General features: G+C 36.0%; 1 protein-coding gene across 2 annotated transcripts in view; it reads right to left on the minus strand.

Moving 5' to 3' along the window:
* The window catches only part of LOC132133687 (SITS-binding protein-like), a 55,076-nt gene extending 35,742 nt beyond the window's left edge, over positions 1–19,334 (minus strand). Inside the window, exons 1-5 of one of the 2 annotated variants that reach the window (XM_059546602.1) lie at positions 19,197–19,334; positions 18,401–18,854; positions 17,103–17,274; positions 8,210–8,414; positions 7,199–7,349 (exon numbers count right to left, since the gene is read on the minus strand). In XM_059546602.1, coding sequence (XP_059402585.1) covers positions 7,199–7,349; positions 8,210–8,414; positions 17,103–17,274; positions 18,401–18,805 — 933 coding nt within the window. In that variant the 5' untranslated portion in view covers positions 18,806–18,854; positions 19,197–19,334. Of the gene's footprint in view, positions 1–7,198; positions 7,350–8,209; positions 8,415–17,102; positions 17,275–18,400 lie in introns of both variants that reach the window. The other variant, XM_059546601.1, reaches the window with a different exon arrangement.
* Between the last annotated feature and the right edge of the window lie 2,888 nt (positions 19,335–22,222).

Raw genomic sequence — 22,222 nt, forward strand, 5'->3', positions numbered from 1 at the left:
CATCTAAATGGCTAACGTCTAGTCTCCCTGTAATCAGCACAAACTGGGCTATAATAATATGTGAGCAGCAGGTATGTACATGATTGTGTTTTTGAGGGAAAAAAAATGTATGCGTAGTTAGTGAAAAACTACAAATGTTAAATCACTTGAATAAAGCAATAAAACACATACAGAACATTGGTTTTCGGGACTTTTGAGAACTGGAGCTTGTAGCCTAGAATTGTTCTTTCTAAATGATGTGAAAATCATCTTGTTTACTCACTTACAGAAAAATATATCTTGATTTAAATTTTCGAAGACACTTTTTGTTTGTAAAAGTCATATGCGAGAGGGTGTGAACTATCTATGTGCAGTTAAACAGTTTACTAGCAACAATCAAAGCTGACTTAGCATCATTGCTCCAGTCACACACTGATTTTCTACAAAAAAAATACCTTTATTGTTATTAGTATCATCATCATTATTATTATTAATGTGGAAAAGAGGTGAGAATATTTTTTCAGGGTTTTTTTTTGGGGGGGGGGGGGGGGTTGAATTGAAAGAACAGCATTGTTTGTTAAATTTCTTACAGTTACGTTTATTTGTTACATTTATATTATTTACATCAAGCTTTTTAATGGTATAGTAGTGTATGGAAACTTCATAATGTTTCACTTGATTATACATTTAGTCAGGAATTATAGTTTGGAAAAAGTCTAACTTGTAAAATGTTTACACGTTATGTGAAACCTAATACAAGTATATCAATAAATAAAAAGAGATTTACTCGTGTTTATGATCTTTGCTGAATAAAGCGCTTCATTGTTTTTTTTCTGAGGAAATCTCAAATCCTGAGGTAATCCACATCACATCTTTTTGGGGTGAATTATGTCTTAATCCTCTCATCGCGAAGCAAACAGTAAAATAAAAAGAACTTGAAGAACAGTCTTGCTGCTTTTTCTTCTGTGTGGGCGTATTCAAGCCGCGCACTTCAGTTTGAATCTGAATAGCGCGTTCAGCGCGGGGGCGTGGTCGCATTAGAAGATAATGAAGGGAGACGTGAAAAACGGACATCGCGTTGTTTTCATATGGATTACTTTATCACAGAATATTTGTTTTCGGCAGCACTTGTTAAGTTTAAAAGTAGACATGTCAAGCTTTCTATAGATATCTCTCTCATGTCTCTTCGTTGAGTATTCACAAAGTTACAGTTCATTTTAATGACGCTTTTGTAAATGAAGATCAGCGCAGACAGCACACCTTGTTTGTTATTTTTATTTTATAAATGCACAAAGTTTTGATGTTATTATGTCTGTATACATAAAATGAAAATCAATGAAACCAGCGGAAATGTCCATCTCCCATTGTTTTGAACTGTTTTTGCTTATAAACAGTGCTTAATCTGTGGATATTTCTCTCCTGATTCAGACGAGTTAACATTTCTATGGTGGAAAAAAGTTATTATAGACAAAGGAATCATATTTTAACTGGAAGCAATGATTTAAAGTTAAAAACGTCTGTTGTTTCTAACAAGCAGCAGCTTTTCACTTTACAAGTTAATAATTGATGGACTGTAGTGATGTTGATTACTTGTGGATTATTGTTATATATTGGTTCAAAAATTATCTTACAGAACGAACGCAATGTGTTTCTATAGATGGTCTTAAATCAGACTTTTTAGAGATTTCCAAGGGTGTTCCTCAAGGTTCGATTTTAGCCCCTATTTTATTTTCTATATTTATAAATAATATTGGAAAGGATGTGCAAACTGCTAAACTGCACCTTTACGCAGATGATACTGTGATATATTCAGTTGCCCCTTCATTGAGCCAAGCCATAAATTACCTTCAATTAGCCTTTAAACAGCTCCAAGTCTCAGTTAGTGCTAAATACAAATTTATGACGTTTTCAAGGGCTCGTTCCCAATCCCCAGATAATATAACTATTAACACACTAAATGGGGACTTAATTGAAAATGTTACATCATATAAGTATTTAGGTTTTTGGCTGGACAACAAACTTTCTTTTAAAGTTCATGTTGAAAAGCTTGTAAAAAAACTGAAAGTAAGACTGGGGTTTTTTTTAGGAATAAGGCTTGTTTTAACCTGTTAGATAGAAAAAAACTTGTGCAGGCTACCTTTTTGAGTGTTTTGGACTATGGTGATGTTGTCTACATGCATGCTGCCTCTAGTACTCTCCACTTTTTAGATTTTGTGTATCACAGTGCTCTGCGCTTTATAACTAACTCTGGTTCCCGTACTCATCATTGTACGTTGTATGAACTGATTGGTTGGCCGTCACTAAGTCTACGTAGACAACTTCATTTTCATATTTTTCTATAGAAGGCCATGTTAGGTAAACTGCCGACATATTTAAGTAATCTTCTTAAGAAGAATTCCAGCAGTTTTCATCTCCGTTCCACGAGGTGGCTCTCTTACCAGGTTCCAAGGGTTTTTACTGAGCTGGGGAGGAAAGCCTTCTCTTACTTTGCACCAGGGTTTTGGAATAATCTGCAAAACTTGCTACATCTAAATGTTTTAGTCCCATTAAATGAATTCAAGACCATGTTAAAATGCCATATAACTCAAAAATGTAACTGCCATATGTGACCTGTTCCTTTTTATGTGATGCTTGTTTGGTTGTTTTGACTATGTTGTATTTGTATTTAAATTGTAACTGGTGTGCCGTCTTGGCCAGGTCTCCCTCGAAAAAGAGATTCTATCTCAAGGGACTTCCTGGTTAAATAAAGGTTAAATAAAAAAATCAGCTGTTTGGACTCTCATTCTGACGGCACCCATTCACTGGAGAGGATCCATCGATGAACAAGTGGTGTAATGCTACATTTTTCCAAATCTGTTCTGATGAACAAACAAACTTATCAGAATATCCCAAGTGTGAGTATATTTTCAGCAAATTGTAATTTTTGGGGTGTACTACTCCTTTAACAAACTCAGTATATAATGTCTCCCCGTTTTAACACGCACAGTTTGTAGTCAGCTTTTCTAGGCAGTCATGTATTACAGATGATGGTAGCCGTCAGCATTTACGTCTCTGAATTCTTATTTTGTTGATTATTTTAACAGTGTGGAAAATATTGTTTTACCATCACTGCAAATAATACTTCAGCCCCTATTAATGTTTTTACCATGACAGTCCCTAACAGGTGCCATGATGTCTGAGAAAATACAACAATAATGTCATTTATATTAATCATATTGTACAGGCATGCTGAACGCTGTGCTTATGAGGAATCTGTGCAATAAATAGCGAATACTGGCAACAGTGTTTATAACCAAATTCATTCCAAGTCAAGCTGTTGGTTCCGCTTATGACTGTGTTATTTCAAGCTAAAATGGAAACTAGCAAAGAAAAAAAAGAAAAACTGTCACACAAGGGAAGGTTTTCCACTGTAATTTAGTGGTAAGACTTTCATTCAGGTTGGGATATGGGAAAGTGTGGTCTGTGTATCAGATAGCACATAGAATTAGGCTTCACGGTGGGTGAGCTGACATTTTTGTTATATTAGGTAATAATCAACCATTTTAATTTACAGAAAAATTGAATTTATAGCTTATTTTATCAATGCATATAGATTGAGCTTATAGCTAATTTTATCAATGCATATAGATTGAGCTTATATCTTATTTTATCAATGTATATTGCAATATAGTAAAATGTAAGTGCAATGAAAGTTTAACATATATTTGAGACAATGTTGTAGGGTATAAATATAAAAATAGTAAAAAAAAATCTCATATGTCATGAGTTATTGAAATTGGAGGGCTGTACTCTGCATTACATTGATGTTAATGTTCTGATAAGCCTTTTAAGTATTTTAGGCATAGAGAACATTCTTTTCTTGGCAGGAAGCTTTTTTTTTTTTCACCTGCCTCTGATCTTTCTAGAGGAATTCAGCTGTGAAACGAACCGCTCAGTGTTATTTATACTGTTTTGAGATCAATCAAGCATGCATGCCTAAGAACAATGTCGTGACTAGTCAAAAAAATTAAACAAGCATGTGAGTCATAAATCAATTAATTAAACTAAGCGATAAATCAAGACGGTATGCAACTGATCAAATCAAGCTTTGCACAGATGATATTTATCTGGGCGATGTCTTATATTATGGCCAATAAAACATTATGAAGGCCATTTTGTTTTTATTAATTATTTAAATATTTTATGTTATTATTTTTATTACTCCCAATTAATGAATTAATTTATTTTATTTATAAAAAAAAGTACCTTGAAAAAATATATTTAAATCATTCTGGAAAATGTATTAAGGGATTAAGGAAAATATGCTATTACTTTTTATTTAATGTTGACACCACATGACATTTTTGACTCCTTAAATTTAAACTTTTGTTGAAAAAGATACTAAAGTTTCCAAAAACCATGTAAATCCAGAAAACAAACATTTGACACTGTAATAAATAGCATTATCATTGGAAAATGTGACTTTTTTATATATCAAGGCATGGTTAGTTCGGGTTGCAAAATGTCATGTGGTGCGACTCTCCAAAAACCTAATGATATATACGTATGAATTAATTGTGTGTGTGTGTGTATATATATATATATATATATATATATATATATATATATTCTCAAAAGTAAAGATATATTCACTTATATTTAATAGTTACATCTCATGACATTTTTAGACTCATTCAGAGGATACTTTTGTTCAAAAAATGCACAAAACCAACATCAACTCATGTCAACATCTGTCACTGACCCAACTATATTGTGATATTTATCATTATCATGTTGTAAAAAAACTGTTGTTGAAGTCGTGGCTTTGTGGTTACAGCAAATGCTCTGATGCTCATGTGGGAAAATCCGGTTCAAGTGTTCAAGTTTACAGTCTGTTCTAATATCTCAAACACTAAACCACAACATATTTACATGTTCTGATAAAATATACACATCGAATGCACTATAAACCTTGGATAAAAGCATTTGAGAAATATGAAAAAAAGTGGTAAAAAGATGAAGCTAACATAACACAGATGGCTCACACTGGTATAACATATCATTCTCCTTAAAACAGCAAGTATCATTTAATTTGAGACCAGTTTCCTGCTGGCATTTCAGTGAACCAGAGATGTGTGTCTTTCTCTAGGGGATCAGGCCCTGACCTCTCCTCACCGGCTGCAGATCCGCTTAGAAAAAATGAAGCCTTTCATGTCCACAACACTGAGCAGCTCAGACTGTTTTGTTCTGTCAAAATGAACTTAACAGGCCAGCTGGTGGCAGATGTTTGTACTTGAACACAGTGTTCCTGCGTCCCTGTTAACTCTGCCTGGTATGAAACTTTGTTCTCCCAGACCAGAGCCTGTTTGTGTGATTATAATGAGTCCTTCAGAAACCTGACCATCAACCGCATGAAAATTAACAGCAAAGTGTGTCATTTATGGACCACTAGTGGTCACTAGTTTGTTCTGAATGTCATACAGGTTTGGTACAAAACGAGGGTGAGGAAATGATGACAATGATTTTGTTTTGGGGCGAACTGTCCGAACTGGGTTTTTCCACGAAGTGCATGGATCAAAATAGTTTGGCGAATTATGCTTTATAATTCGGTGTAAGGCTAATAACCATTCAGAATCTGATTAAACAAAGGTCTGTTTTAGTACAAAATGTTACATATGCACAGTGCTTAATGCCTAAGAAGGATCTAAATCAGATTTGCATTTACTTTATATAATTACTCATGGCTGTGCACATTTGCTGACACTGATGCTATTTGGATGTTAAGGCAAATTGTAATATGTATCAAATATTTTGGCCTTTTATTTATATTAATTTCAAAAAAAAAAAAAAAATGATTGCACTCATAAAGATTTACTCTTTCGAGTAAATACGGCTGGATAAAACAAAAACTGTGTCCGTCTTCATTTAAGGATGCAAAGCAAAAATATTATTTTAAAGGGGGTGATTCATTTCTTTTTCTCATTTTTGAATTGTAGTGTTAGTTATTTTTTTTATCTTTTTATCTATTTAGTATTTATTAATATGTTTTAATTATTTAGATTAAGTTATTTTAGTACTTTAACTTAAACGAAAATTAGATATTTTGCCTTGGCAACTAGCATAAATAAAAGATATCTCTTAAGTTTTTTTTTGTTTGTTTGTTTTTATAATGTAGTATCTTTTCATGTTTACAACCATTTCATTTTTTTTATATAAATTTAAAGATCCAGAAAAAGGAGCACCACACAGGGTTATCATCACTGACTAAAGCAAATCTAAACAAAATAATAATAATGCTAATAACTCCTATGTGATGATTTTTTACTTGCTCTTTTAATTTATTGAAAAAAAAAAAGAATACATTTTTTTATATGTTTATACTTTTTCTATATAGTATAGAATACTTATAGTACTTGATGAGAAATGTTACCTTGTCAACCAGATCAAATAAAATATTTTTGTCATGTTTATTTTATTTTAAGTAATGAAAGTAATTATTTTATTTTTTTCATGGTTTCAATGATCGATAATAACCCTGTTACTGAATACATTTATTTTGTATTAAAATATACCAATAAATGATCATTTTCAACATGCAGATGCAGAGAAAGAAGTGGAGTTGGTTCTGTGGGCTGCTGTGCGAGTCAGTGGGGTGTTGAGGCTGAGAATGAAGGCCTGTAGGCCCAGAGCTACAACAGGTGCAGAGGCTGAGCCGCTGACGGCTGGAGATTAAACAGCACACTGAAGGTCAGAGAGACGGGGGAATATACTGCAGATCACCAGAGCCGCTCTGACGCTTAATGATGTCAGCTTTCTCACAGCCTCTTTATTATTTGGGCGTCATTGTTGTTTTTATTATTATTTATAAAAAAAGCTTCTTGATCGGATGCTTTAATATATTATTATTAGTAGTAGTATTTTCCAATAGCAGGCTAATCAGATTGATACCAGTCTTTTCAAATATAGACATTACAGTTTGGGGTGAGAAAGAAATGAAAACGTTTTTTTAGCAAAGATATATTAAACTGATCAAGAGTGGCAGTAAACACATTTCTATTGTTACAAAAGATTCTATTTTAAATAAATTATGTTCTTTTCTTTGAAGAATCATGAAGAAATGTAGCACGGTTTCCACTAAAATATGATGGTTTGCTACAACATTGCTAGCTTCAAATCAGCATATTAGAATGATTTGTGAAGGAAACATCTGATTTGGAGTGAGATTGAGAGCGTGACCCACCATGTTGGCGAGGAGAGCAGTGGAATGTTCGTCGAGGCTGATGACCCCCTCCCCGAGGTGATGCCGCTTCAGCCGGTTTGAGAAGGTCCTCAGCTCTCGCTCTAGCTTGGCCCCCGAGTCCACGTTTGCTAGAAGCTTCCAGAAAGGCAGCCTTCAGAGAAATACTGTATTTGTTAGAGTACAGTTCTCAGATTGAAGTAACACTCCACATCAGGTTCATTTAAAAAATTCAGTTCTTGAAATCAAATAAACGTTAACTAAATGAAAATAAAGTATTAAAAAAATTTGAACTTGTTGTATTTCAGCTAATCGCCGAGAAAATATTAATAATTTTATACGTTTCATTAAGTACTAAAATATCTAAAACGAAATAATCGAAAACGAAAAACTAATACAAACAATATAGACATTTAAAAAATACAAACTACGAAACACAATTACTAAAACTTGAACTAAAATTTAAATTAAATCACATTCTAGAATTATAATAATAATTAATAATGGCGTTTAGGGGGCCTGAAAAGTGCGAAGTTTTGAAAACAGGTTTCAGAGTGCAACTTTTTGAAAACAATACTATAAGTGTAAAACATCTGTGAAAATTATAATGTCATGCACATGTGTATAGTATCGCGTTTTTATTAATTTTCATGAGTCTGTGCCAGCAGGGGACGTTTTGACAACATTGCCGTTTGTATGTAAAACTTCTTAAAAAATGCGAAGGAAAACCTTTTTCGTTATTAGTACACTTTTGTCATGTGAACGTACCCTCATTCACATGAATCTATAACTGGAAGTGTATCAGAAACCAATTTAATCGACAATAAAGTTGATGAATCACTTTTTAGCTCTTTTGACAAAAAGTGATGCTAAGAAAAAGTGTATCTCTGCTTCAAATATTGGACAGATACTGAAAAAAACGCTAATATTGGTATGAAACGTTGTGCATCCCGAGAAACACAAAGTTAAAGATAACAATGAAAAAAGGTAAAGGAGTTTGTAAAGTTGTAGTACCGTAAGACATCCATGTTTGGCAGTTCTCGTCTGGCTGTGGAGAGCTGCTGCATTGACTCTTGATGGACGGCTCGAATGTTGTGTCCAACACATATGGTGTACTGCAGCGGCATGCGCTCCATACTGGGCGGTGTCTGCAAACAGAACTGTCTGCTCTCTATTCCTACATGAAGTGGCATGTTCGGAGTCACTCGAACTGAAACACCTTAAAAACAGAAAACCTTTGGATTATCAGTGGTCAGCGTGGCAAATAAAAAAAATACAAATAAATCAAAATAGGAGTTTTGTGGCTTTTACACCGTCTACACCGGATGTGACAGCTGTCGTGCCAAAACAAATATAGTCTGTCTACACTTGACGCGATAAAGTGACTGTTGCAAATCATTTGAACTTTGTGTCAGTGTGTCATATATAGAAGAAGGTAGTTGTTTACTGTCAAGATTTGTCGTGTTGCACTGCATCCAGTGTAGACAGCATCTTTGATTATAATGGGTTCTATCTGGATAGTCGTGGCCTAGTGGTTAGAGAGTTTGTCTCCTAACCCTAGAGTTGTGGGTTTGAGTCTTGGGCTGGCAATACCACCACTCTTTCAATACCACCAACATTCTTCAATGTATCTTCTTCTCTGTTCAACAGAAGAAAGTAACTCATACAGGTTTGGAATAACTTGAGGGTGAGTAAATGATGACAGAATTTGAATTTTTTGGGGTTATCGATCCCTTTAAGACATGCTTACTTTGGGGCATTGAATAATGATACATGCAACTAAGTAAATTTACTATAAATTTCTAGTAAATAAAATTTACTCTGCCCATGCATTTGTGTCTTAAATCCTGAGAATAGTTTTTAAACAACAAAAATGGGTGTGCGTTGTTACAAGCTGTTGGTAAATCAGGTCCATACACTTTTAAAAATGACACCCTGTCTCTGCTGTGGGCAACAAAACAAAAATATTGATGACATCATTGTGAACTCGGGGTGTATACACATTTTTTTGTCCAATCAAATGCTCTCTAGATTAAAAATAAAACTCTTTAATATTGAGTTCTTTATTACAATAAAGAGATATTTAACACTGTTAAATATTATATTTTATTACAAATACAAAGCAAAAATAAAGTCTTTTCATTGGAAATAACATAGAGAACAGACATTTTGGAGTTCAGTCAACACTCTCAGAAAAAAAAGGTACAAAGGTTAAAAGTTTTAAAAGGTACACCTTTGTACCTAAAGAGTCCTTAAAAGTACACATTAGTACCTAAAAGGTACAAAAGTTTACCTTTTGAAAAGGTACAGTCCCAGTGACAGCTTTTGTACCTTTTCTTCTGAGAGTGAATGATGTTGACATGCAGAGCCTTGATTTCGGAAATTTTGTATCATGAGACACTGCTGAGACATCAGGTGATTTCAGATCACACGTTAACTCCTGTAACTCCATTCGTGACTCTGAATGACAGACACTGCATGAACGAAACCAAATACCATCTTTCAACCTGCCCCAGAGTAAAGCAGCCTTTACAGCCTGATGTATCATGGAAATTCTGATCCTGGGACTTGTGGAACAGGAAACATTGGGGTTTATAATTGAATCTTTATATTTTCAAAGACTTTAGAGAAGATGGGGACTGGTTCTGATGTCTTTCTGCACCTGAAATGTTGAGATTATGTGAAGCAGATAATGGTGTGCGCAGATGTAGCTGCCCTCCCTGGAATTCCTCCTGCTTCTTGGATTTCACCACCATGTCAAAGTACCCCAGTGTAGACACATGCAACACTGTCCATCACACTGCCCCTCACCAAACCCAAACACCATTTTCACATGAGCAGTACATCATTTAGATTTTTAAATATATATATATATATAGTTCAGATGTCATGTAATTCAAAAGAAATAGGCTGGTAATTAGTTTGACCTGAATTTTTTACTGATAATTATTTTTTTCACAATAGCACCAACAATGACATTACATTAACCCTGTAAAGCCTGGCATATACAATGATAGACTGAGAAATCTGATATTCATGCAGTATGATGAAATTCTGATGCTTGTACTTTAAATCGGTGGGTTCTTCATCACAGACTGCTTACATAAACTCCTCATATATATCAGCTTTTCTGCTCACCTTGAGGATTTTATGTAATCTTCTGCGTGTTTCTTGTGTGGCGTCCCCCAGGGCTCCATTTTGGGGCCTAATCTATTTTCTTTATCTATACTTCCTCCATTTTCAGGAAGTATAATATTTAGTTTCATTGTTATGCAGATGATACACAATTATATCTGCCATTGAAACAAAAACATCCATATTCTATAGTGCCACTTTTGTGTTGCCTTGAGGAAATTACAGCCTGGATGGCAGTTTTTTTCTTTTATTATTTAATGAGGATAAGACAGAAGTTATATTGTTTGATCCAGGGGCTGCTGGAGTCTCCTGACCTGGATTTAGGTGTATTAAAACCATTTGTGATGCCCTCTGTAAAAAACGTGGGTGTTTTAATGGATAATGATTTTAAACTGGCTTAATAAAATTAATTTGGTTTTATATATATATATATATATATATATATATATATATATATATATATATATATATTTCTGAGGCAACTTTTCTAAGATTAAATCTTTTCTGAGTTACAAAGTATTTGAAAGAATTATACACATTTTTATTTTATTCAGTCATGACTACTGTAATGGACTTTATGTAGGAATTAGTCAGGCCTCTTTGACCAGACTGTTGATTGTTCAGAATACTGCAGCTGGTTTGCTAACAGGGACATGAAAGCGGGAACATATTACTCCCATTTTGGCCCCTCTTCATTGGCTTCCTGTCCATTTTAGAATTGATTTTAAGATTTTTACAATAGTCTGCCTTTACATGTCAGAAAGGCCCAAACACTTACTGTTTTAAGTATCGCTTAAAAACCCATTTTTATAGTATTCCGTTTAACACTGCGTGGGAGCTGCTTATTTATTTTACATTATTCTATAATATTTCATTATATTTTTTACTTTGTTATTCTAATTGTCATATTGGCTTATTCACGCTTGTACAGCACTTTGGTAAACACATGTTTCTAAAAAAGTGCTTTATAAATAAACTTTGACTTGACTTGACTTGACCAGTTGTCACTCTATATCTCCCAATATTGTCTTAGTAAAGTACTATTTAAGCGTATAGTTTTATGTTCAAATATCTATAGTTTCAAAAAACAGTGCAAGGCAACAAATTTTACTATTTGGGGGCCTAATTAACCCTAATCTTACATGCCACCTCACACAGGTGCAAAAATATTAAATTATCTAATAAACAAAAGTTTATTAAGTTTCTTAAAAAGAACAATGCAAGAATATATTTTAGGCTTGCAAATGTAGCCCAAAATTAACTGTCACTCAGCAGAGGAAACCTAGTTTGAAACTGAATGCAAGTTTGTAGATGTCGGTAAACTTTTACTTACCAAAGATTAAAGGGAAATAAAAAATATACATATTTGTTTGATGACTTGATAAATGCTGTCAACAAAGCAATGGAATTTTGTTCTAATTGTCTCATTAGTTTCATTTTCCCTTTTATTTTGAGAGAAACATCTCTTAAATAAGACTCTTTGGCAAACTCTACCAGTTCCCTCTATTTATCACTGCAGATTAGACTTGGAGAGAAATGAAGGCCTCTGACATGGAAAACTTTTATAAATAATAGCGTGTAAGGGTGTAACATCTACTAATATCGTACCTGCCATAGACTTTGGCAAGTGAAGGAAAGAAGCCAAACTGTTAACCATAACATTATGCATATGTTTCTTAAAGGGCCAGTTCGTGACAAAAATAAATATTCTGTCATGGTTTACCAAGCTTGTATGGCTTTCTTTCTTCTGTGGAATACAAAATAAAAATCTTTCAGTGTTCTGTTTTTCCTTATAAAGAAAATCAGAGGAGTCTAATGTTGTACTGGACACCATTGACTTCCACTGAATGGAAAAAACCTATAGAAATGCTCAGTCAAATAGGTTTGGAATGGTATGAGGGTAAAGAATTATAATTCGTAATATATAATGAGTAAACTATTACTCTAAGTAGAGAACTAATCCTATCCAAACAGACAAAAAAAATCGCATTTGAATGTGCAAATAGGAGAGATTCACAACTCTTTCTAGCCAGGTGGAAGACAATTTAAAGACCTAAACCGATTCAAACTACATTTTCAGTTGTTTACCATAACCCTTTGTGTAATTTTCCTCATATCAAGTTATGTGATACTCTATCACTTATATGAAATAGCATTAAGTATTTCTGAGAATCATTCATCTATTGTTCAAAAATCGCTTCAGTCTCTGCTCTCATCCAGGCCATATTAGGTGAAAAAAAGTGAGATGGGATGCTGTTATTCATCTTTGCTTTAAAGACAGAGTGGAAAATATTTCAGGAAAGCTGGTAGTAGTTACAGTGGGGAATTATTCTAAAAATAATAGACGCTCCCCCTCTTTTTCAGCTTCTGTAGAACCCACCTTGCTCATAACTCAAGCCAAAAGTCTCTTAAACGTCAGCAAATTACAGTTATTTATTTGCGACTGTGCAGATTCAATGTTATACACACCTTAAGAATGGGGCCTCGAGCATTTAAAGGGTAAAACTCGAAGAATCTGACTCTAGACGGATACAAAAAATGAACTTTGATTGCCAGTCTGACTTCAGTCTCACATGTCACAACACTGTTTATTAGTGGTGTTTTCACAGGTCGTGCATTACTATTACTATTGCTTATACTGAAGGCTAGTGATACGTCACTGACCTAGCAGAAACTACATGAGATTATAATTCCCATTAGCTCACATTGAAGGACTAAGTTAACAATATCAAAAGACTTGAGCTGGGGTCTTTTAACTTATTAACTATTTAGAAACGGTCTACAGTAGCAACTACCACAACACTCTAGTTTGAGATTTAGAACAGATTTTGTTCCATTTTCAAACTAAAAAGATATGTTGCATGCTTTTTTGTAATGATAGTACTCATAGTTTGCTCATAATTTTAGTGAGCAGTGTGATCAAGATTTAAAAGCTTAAATGTTGTGCAGCTAAAGTCTTAAGTTCGAAACAGTTTTATGTATTATTTGCAAATGTCTGATAATAATAATAATAATTCACCAAAAGCATACATTTTTATTCAACTAATCATTTTTCAGCCCAAAAGAATTACGTCAAGACAATGCAACACCACAATAACACACATTTCCAGATTCTTACATAGCAGACAAGGAAACAAACAAACAAGCAAACAAAACACATTTCATACATTTCTTAAGCGTGATTTGCGAAAATGGTGAACAAAATCTTTTTTTTCCCCCCAATTTATTACATCAACAATTCATTTTTATTTTAGCCGCAACAGTTTAGGAAAACCACAATAATTAACTGAAAGAGTGAAATTTCGTGTTTTGACGGTGTCAGTGTCTATTTACAACTCAGGTTTTAGAGTTTTTCATAATTAAATCAATTAAATTAATTATTTGATTATCATTAAAGAAACTTTACTTATTTATTTATCCCCCTCCCTCCACTATTTTTTGGTGATCACACAATCACTGCTTGGAAACAGTCAAAATCTAAATATGTGTTCTTCTCTTCGTTCAGTCATCATGTTGGACCGGACACAACTGTCAGTGAACCCAGTAAAGGACACAACTTGCCCAGACACTTTCATAATGTCTCTCATCAACAAAGTGGACAAAGCTATTTGACAGACATCGCATGACCGAAGCTCCACATCACCAACCTTTTTAAAACCACTATCCGATTTCAAGGCCTAAATGTAAATATACACTGCTGAAACGTTTACCTTTGGGTTTGCCCTGGGTCGCCGAGGGCTCGTTTTACAGGCCTGCACAACAACATGCCATTTGGCTGCAGAGCAGCAACTCGTGAAAAACAATTATGTCCATTATCAACACATCACCGACCAATAGCAGGCGAGAGCCGGGGCCACAGGCAGCTGCTGGGTTGTCTTATGAATCTGAGCCAATATGACTGTCATTGTTATGCCACTGGGCATTATATTCTGAGATATGTCTTCGGTTACTTGGCAACCTGGGACAGCTGCTTTGGCAGAAAGCTCAACATTTCTGTCTTAAAAGTGAGCCAATTAAGAGAGGGGTTTGAGAGGTCTCTACAAAATCAAGGCCGTCCTCTACCGAGGTGGAAAAGGGATCAAAATCATGTGATCGTTTCGGTTAAACTGCTTACAGCATTACATAACGCTTGGTGGGCCAAACAATGATCTAGGAAATCATAAAAGGCCTTTGTTTATGTCACATGACGAATATAATGTCCTTAGCTGATGGCATGCCCTTTCACTTTAATCTAATTCTGTTCAGCTGTCTGGGATACAGATTACCACTTTCACCTCTCAGCTGCCGAAAGCTCACATGCAAACTTGGAAGACACCAATGCGGGAGCAAATAATTCGGCCGTACGAAAAAAGCAGTGTGACCGTGTTGAGTAAATAGGGTTATTAATTGCTGGATTGTGCGTGGGTGACAAGGTGCTGTGAGAGTTGTGTGAGAGTGTCTCGGCTCTGAGCAGTAACCATGTTTAGAGACCAGCTGCCCACCCACACACGCCTGCTGGTCCGAAGCACAAGGGTCATCACAAAGCCCCTTCAGCGAACATATTAACCATTTCCTGAACATATAAAATGTCAAAGACCTAAAAAATGCTACGTTTGCACTTTGAGTGTGAGTACTAGTGGCAGCTTATCGCCAAACGTGTTAAGAAACTTAACTACTAATGTGTTACAGTGTTGTGTTACATATATTAACCATTTAGTGAACATATAAAATGTCAAACACTTTTGCGGCTCAAAAAGTGCTACGTTTGCACGATTAGTGTGAGTACTAGTTCCACCAGTGTTGGGAAACTTGTCTACTATAAGTAATGTGTTACAATGTTGTTACTCGCTGTAAAAATGAACCTATAACTGTTGGTATTTGATTACTTTTAATGGAAAGTAACACATTAATTTCTAATTGAAACATGAATCAATCTTGAATGTTACAACTGAAAAATTAAAATTAGATTTTTTGTTTGTCTGTTTGTTTGGAGCTATATGCTCCAGGGTGGAACTGTCACAAATTACTATTGGAATCCACTGAAACTTGGTGAAATGCAGTGGTTTTTAAAACTCTCCTGGAGCACCAGCATTGTCTCCCTCATCTAACACACCCGATTCAACTCTTTAGCCCATTACTAGAGACTTTAAGAACTGAAGTGGGTCAGAAAAGGTAAAGAGTGATGAGAAAATATGATGTGCATCAAATCTGAATCATATTCAGCAGTGGCAGCTCTTAAAACAGCCAAAATAACCTAATAACCCAGCTGCTGTGATGTCTGTTCATCAAAGAGCAAAAGAAAAAAGATATAATCAAGAACTTTGGTTCTGGGACGGCGGTTCTGGTTTCTGCCGTGTGGTTGAAACAAATGTTAATAACCACTGATTTAAGTTTCATTTAATATTTAAATACTTCAGATTAAATGCTCCAAATATGCTGCATTTTGGGACGGATTCACTCATTGCCAGATTCAGTTAGTTCATTGAGTGAAGCCTTTGTTAAACAGGATTTGATTCAACATTTTTTTACGAAACACTTCTTCACAAGAGTCATTTCATCATGATAACTTTGCTATGGCACTGCAGATTGAACCCTTGTATTATATAAAGGCCAATTTATACTTCTGCGTCGAGGGTACGCCGTAGTGTACGTCGTAGGCTACGCACGTAGGTGACGCCGTCGTGAGCATTTATACTTCTGCGTTATGTCTGCGTTGCTCTGCAGTTGCACCGCTGAAACGCTAGTTGGTGGGGGCGGGTTTTAATGTTCCACTGTGTTTAGATTCCGACGTTGGAGGAAATCTCTCTCCACGAATTCGCTGCCATCTGGCAGTCTTTGTATTCTGCAGAAGACGAGTCATACAGATGGCTGTATTTCCGCACTTCTTCAACTAATCGCTCGGTCACTTGGTCCATTTCCATTTTCTTCACTGAACTTTCACCTGAACTTCTGAATTTAAAAATGGCGGGCGGTGCAGAAGAACACGCCAGAAATGCGTAGCCGGAAATGCGATGCTACCAAGCCGACCAATCACAGATCTTGCGGTCCGCGTCGCCGCGACGCGTAGTTACATTTTTGAGGAGGTGCGCGTCAGGGTACGGCGAAGGGTACGACGTATGGTACACGTCAATGCGTATGCTACGCCGTACCTTCTACGCGCACCCGACGCAGAAGTATAAATTGGCCTTTACAGTTCTGTAACAATATTTTAGTTTCTTCATTTAGATTGAATGAGGTTTTCATTAGTGAGCAAAATCTGGACGTCCAGCTAAGAAGCTCTTGGCTCTCATAAGACATGAATACAGGTGGCGAATACCTATAACTCAAAGGATTGGACTGAACAAAGTGTTCTTAGGCTTAAATCTAAGTTAAATGTTAAACGTATTCAATAAAATCAATAAAAACATTGAAACTTTAACAAAAGTACAACATTTCATACTTATTTCACATTAAATACTGTCAGACTATGAGAATTTGGAGTGGCTAATGTTTTAATGCACTATGCAAACCTGCCTGAGATTGTTTGCCTAATTAACTCTCGATATAAACATCAGGCATCTGCTGACAAATACCAATGGGTTCAGACCTTTGTTGTGCAGTCTTTCACCAAGCAGAAGTAACCATCAGTATTGTGTTATGCTCTCTGTGATCTCAGGCCCGAAGCAGTTTTGAAATGTGTACATAGTCACAAGTGAATGCATGTTTGGACTGGTCAACAACGTGTGAAAGGGCAGGGTGGCCAAATTTGGCTAAGGGGGTGACAGTTAGTGGAGCGGAGCTCCTCTTTGCTTACCTGAGGATCCTAGGAAGTAGCGTTCTAAAACTGACCCGAAGCCAGAAGGGTTGTCCCTAAGGTCGCTGACTGTGAAGTGCTGCATGGAAATGTTGGCATCGTTTATTGGCCAGTTGGGTGCACGGACACTGGCACCTCCGTACCATGAAATATTCACCATGGAGAAACAGTCCTGAGAAATAAAGAGGGTTACTTTCCTTAAAATGTATAGTTATTGTTCATCTATACCATAAGTAGATCATTTATTGCAAGTTTAAGTACTAATTATACATTTATTGTTTGAGTTTCTTCATATAGATTGAATGAGGTTTTCATTAGCAAAACCTGGACATCCACCTAAGAAGTTTTTGGCTCTCATAAGACATGAAAACAGGTGCAGAATACCTTTAACTCAAAGGATTGGACTGAACAAAGTGTTCTTAGGCTTAAATCTGAAATAACACATGACAGAGCATTAGTGAGGAAGGAAATATGGGAAATGAAGGGATTAACTAGAAAACTTCCGAACTGCATTAGGTGCATGCTGAACAAAGAAAGACCTTGTCTTATCGGATATCTGTGAAATGTATCTCTGTGGCTCTTTTAGACTAGTGAACTTTAAACCCTGCTTTAAAAACTTTTTTTGGCAGGTACGAATGCAAAGTAAATCAGTTTTTATGATTAACAATATAACCCCATAAAAATAACTAACAATAAAACTATTTAAAAGTAAAAAAATAAAAACAGTTAAATAATAAATAAAAAAGTTACAGTTGGTTTAAAATGGTTATCTTTATGTAACACTGTGAAACAATAAACCATTAAATAATTGTTTGTATGCACTTACAGGAAGCCAAAACTAAAATATGAAGGTCTTAAAAGTATATATTTTATGTATATATGGATATATTTTAATTGAGATTTTAAACATTTCAGGAACCTCAAAAAAAAAAAAAAATACTTATCCTTAGGATCGTCACTGACAAAACAAACACATCATCATCGTTGTCACTTATTGATTTTTATATTATAAAGACTTTATAAAAATGTACTGTTAACCTGCGACGCTGCTATTATTCGGTTTCTGTGAGAGAAATTTTCACACAATGTTGGTGGCTCTTGAATATTTTGAATACATTTGATGTTGTTTTTCATAAACAAATACGATGATTTATTTTATTTTTATTCTATTTTTAAGAGAATACAAGTTCTTTTTCTGGAAATTAAAATGGTGCCTCAATGACACTTCTGGTTCTATTTGCAACATAGACAATATTTTCAAAATTGTTCAAAATAAATAAGTTCTAATGGCATTTTACCTTCAGGTCCACATGACAGTGAATTGGAGTCCAGGTTACACTGTAACACTCGGTCTCTGAGTCCTCCTCTGATGATTCCAGAGAGATCTTCACCTCTGCGACCGAGTCCCAAGTGTAGCAGAACTCGGTTTTGTTAAGCCAGCACATGTTCCTCACGAACGGAACCTCAATATCGGTGTTCCCCACGTTCTCCACGTCTATCTCCGCAAACGTCTTGTCCTCAGTCAGTGTCTGTATGACGAGAGTTTGCGTCCGTCTCTCCCAAATAAGCCCACTAAAGCTCCCCTTCAGGATCCAGTTCTTGTTGGGCTGATCCACAACTTGCCAATAAATTATCCCAATTGTCATGACAAAAAAGACAGCAACTCCCAAGCAAGCAATAGCCCCCTTCCAGGTCTCGTTCATCTCTTTCAACCCCGTGTCCCATGTCACCTCTGGGATCGGACTTGGGTTCCTGTTGCGAGAGTGTGGCATGATGATTTCACAAAGAAGAAGAAGAAGAAGTAGAAGAAGAAAATATCTAAACGAACGTGATGATAAAAAGTAACAATATCTCTGCTAAACCATGCAGAATCGTCATCGTGTCATGCTCCTTCACGCGCTCGACCGTCTGTGAATGTGATTTTTGAATTGGATCTAATTGCGTTGTTGCGCGCACCGGCCGCCGGTCATCTACGGATCCAGGTCAAGTTCTCCAAACAGAATAATTCCAGAATAAATCAGAAAAGTAATGCATGCTGCTTCCAGTGCTGCAGCAGGGTTAAAGCACTGATGGCAGAGGAGTGAGCAGCCTTACCCGGGTTTGGCAGCAATGCCTACAAATAGCTCCTCGGCGGCTTATTTGCTTGGCGTGCACTTTTGCGCGCCGGTGTGACGTAACTCCATACTGCTTCTTCAGAAAGGTAATAGAGAAATTGATTAGGCGAGCCTTGCGAAAACGGGGGCAGGAGCCAGACAGGACGCAGTGTGTGTGTGTACCACCCATTCTCACAATCTGAGTGCACGCGCTTGGCATTTGGAGACGCGCGTGCAGTGATTGACTCGCATTATGCGTAGCATGCATCCCTGCGCGCAATGTTTCAGTGTCCTGTAACTGTTTAAAGCAGGTGCGCAAATCTTTAATCTTTGGTGTAATATTCAACTGGGAAAATCTTAACTTTACGTTTAATCTGTGCAAACTATTAATTTATTCTCTTCCCAACAGCTGCACTCGCCTTCTACGCGTCACACGTGTGTTGCTTGTGTGTGTACTGTTCCTAAATATTATTGTACTATATCATGTATATTATTTTATTAATTTTTTTACATTTTGATAAGGGTCAATGACAAAAAAAAAGTTTTAAAAAAAGTTTAAAATAAGCGACATGCTTACAGAAATCTAATCTTCGTTTTCAATTCTAAAACATTTATACCATTCTTGACTTTTTTAAATTATTTAATGAGACTAAAATGCCAAATGATAACTACTAGTTTATAACTACTGAAATATTTTCTTTTTGCTTTTATACTTTAAAAATGCATTAATAAATAACTAAAAAAAAAAAGCTTATATATTTTTTAAAAATCATGTTTTTTTGGAGTCCTCTTTTTTATGTCTTGTCAAATGCACTGGTTTTATTTTGACAGGACAAACATTTTTCAAATATAAACCAACAAAACTACTTTATAGTAGTCCGTCTGTCCTTCTGTCCCGTTCCTGTGGCTCAGTGGTAAAGCATTGTGTTAGCAACACAAAAGGTTTTGGGTTCAATTCCCAAGAAACACATATACTGAAACGCTCATGTTGAGGGTCAATGTGGTGTCCAGTAGGTAAGATGCATTACACATTCTCTATCACACACACTACACACCTTCAATTGCTGTCTCTCTCTCAAATTCAAAATTGCTTTATTGGCATGAATGTAAATGATACAATATTGTCCAAGCTTAGTATACATGTGTACAAAAGGATATTATAATAGCAATAACAACAATTAAATGAACATCACAGTAATAAAATGGAATATTATAACGTCTTAGAAATATTGAACTGTGACAAATTATAGTGTGTGAACATTTGATACCACAGTCTTTAACACACACAAACATACCAAGGATCACTGTGGTGGACAGTAGGGTCACACACACACGCACACACACACACACATGTTTGTTTTTGTGAAAAGTGGGGACATCCCGTAAGCGTAATGGTTTTTATACTGTACAAACTGTATATTCTATGGCCCTACACCAACCCTACACCTAACCCTAACCCTCACAGGAAACTTTGTGCATTTTTACTTTCTTAAAAAACTCATTCTGTATGATTTATAAGCGTTTTGAAAAATGGGGACATGGGTTATGTCTTCATAAGTCACCCTCTCCTTGTAATACCTGTGTCATACACATGTAATTATACAGAGTTGTGTCCTGATATGTCACAAAAACAAGAGCATCCACACATGTATCTTGCAGACAGTGCTGCTGTGTGTCCCTCTCCTAACAGTATCTTAAATTGGTGAATTTGTTGAAGTCTCTTATAAACATGTATTTATGACACTGAAGGAGGAAGTGCATCTCTGTCTTGATCTCTCCTGTCTGACAGAGAGCACACACTCTTCTCTCTCTGGGTAACCAGCTCTTTCTGTGTCTGCCCGTCTCGATGGCTAGACTGTACTTGGTCAGGATCCGTCTCTGATTTGTGTCTCTTACACTCTGGAGATAATCTTCACATTCATAATCTGATTTTAGAGTTCAATAGAATTGTAATTTACTTTGTGTTTTAGTTTCTTGATCCCAATGTTCCAGATAGGTATTTTTAGATTGTTTGATAATTTGATTTATTTTGATGTTTGGATGAGAAGCAGTGCTGGTTTGAGACTGGTTCTCAAATTCTGCCCTAATTTTAGAATAATTTTGCAGAATTCTGTGTGTAGGGCTTCTGTTGGATGTCTGTCCCATCTAGTGTAGCTCTGATCACTGAGTGGACCCCAAACCTCACTTCCATACAGCGCTATGGGCTGAATCACACTATCAAAGATTTTACACCAAATTGGAAGCGGTATTTCAATATTTTGGAATTTTTTTCCTGATTGCATATAGAGCTCTTCGAGCTTTATCTTTGAGAGCATTCACTGCCGAACTGAAACTTCCCGATGCAGTGAGGATCAGGCCGAGGTAAGTGAACTGCATCGTGTGTTCTAGAGCGGTGCTGCCTAGACTGAACTGGTGTCTGTGTTCCTGACATCTGGGCTTCTTCTGAAAGACCATAATGTTGGTCTTGTTGAGGTTTACTGCCAGGGCCCAGTTCTTGCAGTAGTTGTCCAGCAGGTCCGGCTGCTGCTGTAGTCTCTGTTGGGTGGATGACCGCAGCACCAGATCATCTGCGTACAGCAAAAGCTTGATGTTCTTGTCTTGTAGAGAGAGTCCAGGGGCTGTAGACTGTTCCAACTGCACCGCTAACTCATTGATGTAAATGTTGAACAGCACTGGACTCAGGCCACAGCCCTGCCGCACTCCTTTTTTCTGGGTGAAGAATTCTGTATGTTTGTTGCCAATTCGGATTGCACATTTGTTGTTTGAAAATGTCAAAAACTTTACCCTTACACCACTTTGTAAAAGTTTATAATATAATCCATCGTGCCAAATAGAATCAAATGCTTTTTTGAAATCAACAAAGCATGCAAATATTTTTCTGTGTTTGCTCTGTGTTACGTGTTTATTGATTAGGGTGTGTAGGGTGTAAATGTGGTCAGTCGTTCTGTGATTTGGAAGGAAGCCAATCTGACTCGGGCTCAGGACATTGTGCTCGTTAAGGAAGTTTACCATTCTATGGTTTAAAAT

Source organism: Carassius carassius, chromosome 50, assembly GCF_963082965.1.
Source record: "Carassius carassius chromosome 50, fCarCar2.1, whole genome shotgun sequence".
NCBI lineage: Eukaryota > Metazoa > Chordata > Actinopteri > Cypriniformes > Cyprinidae > Carassius > Carassius carassius.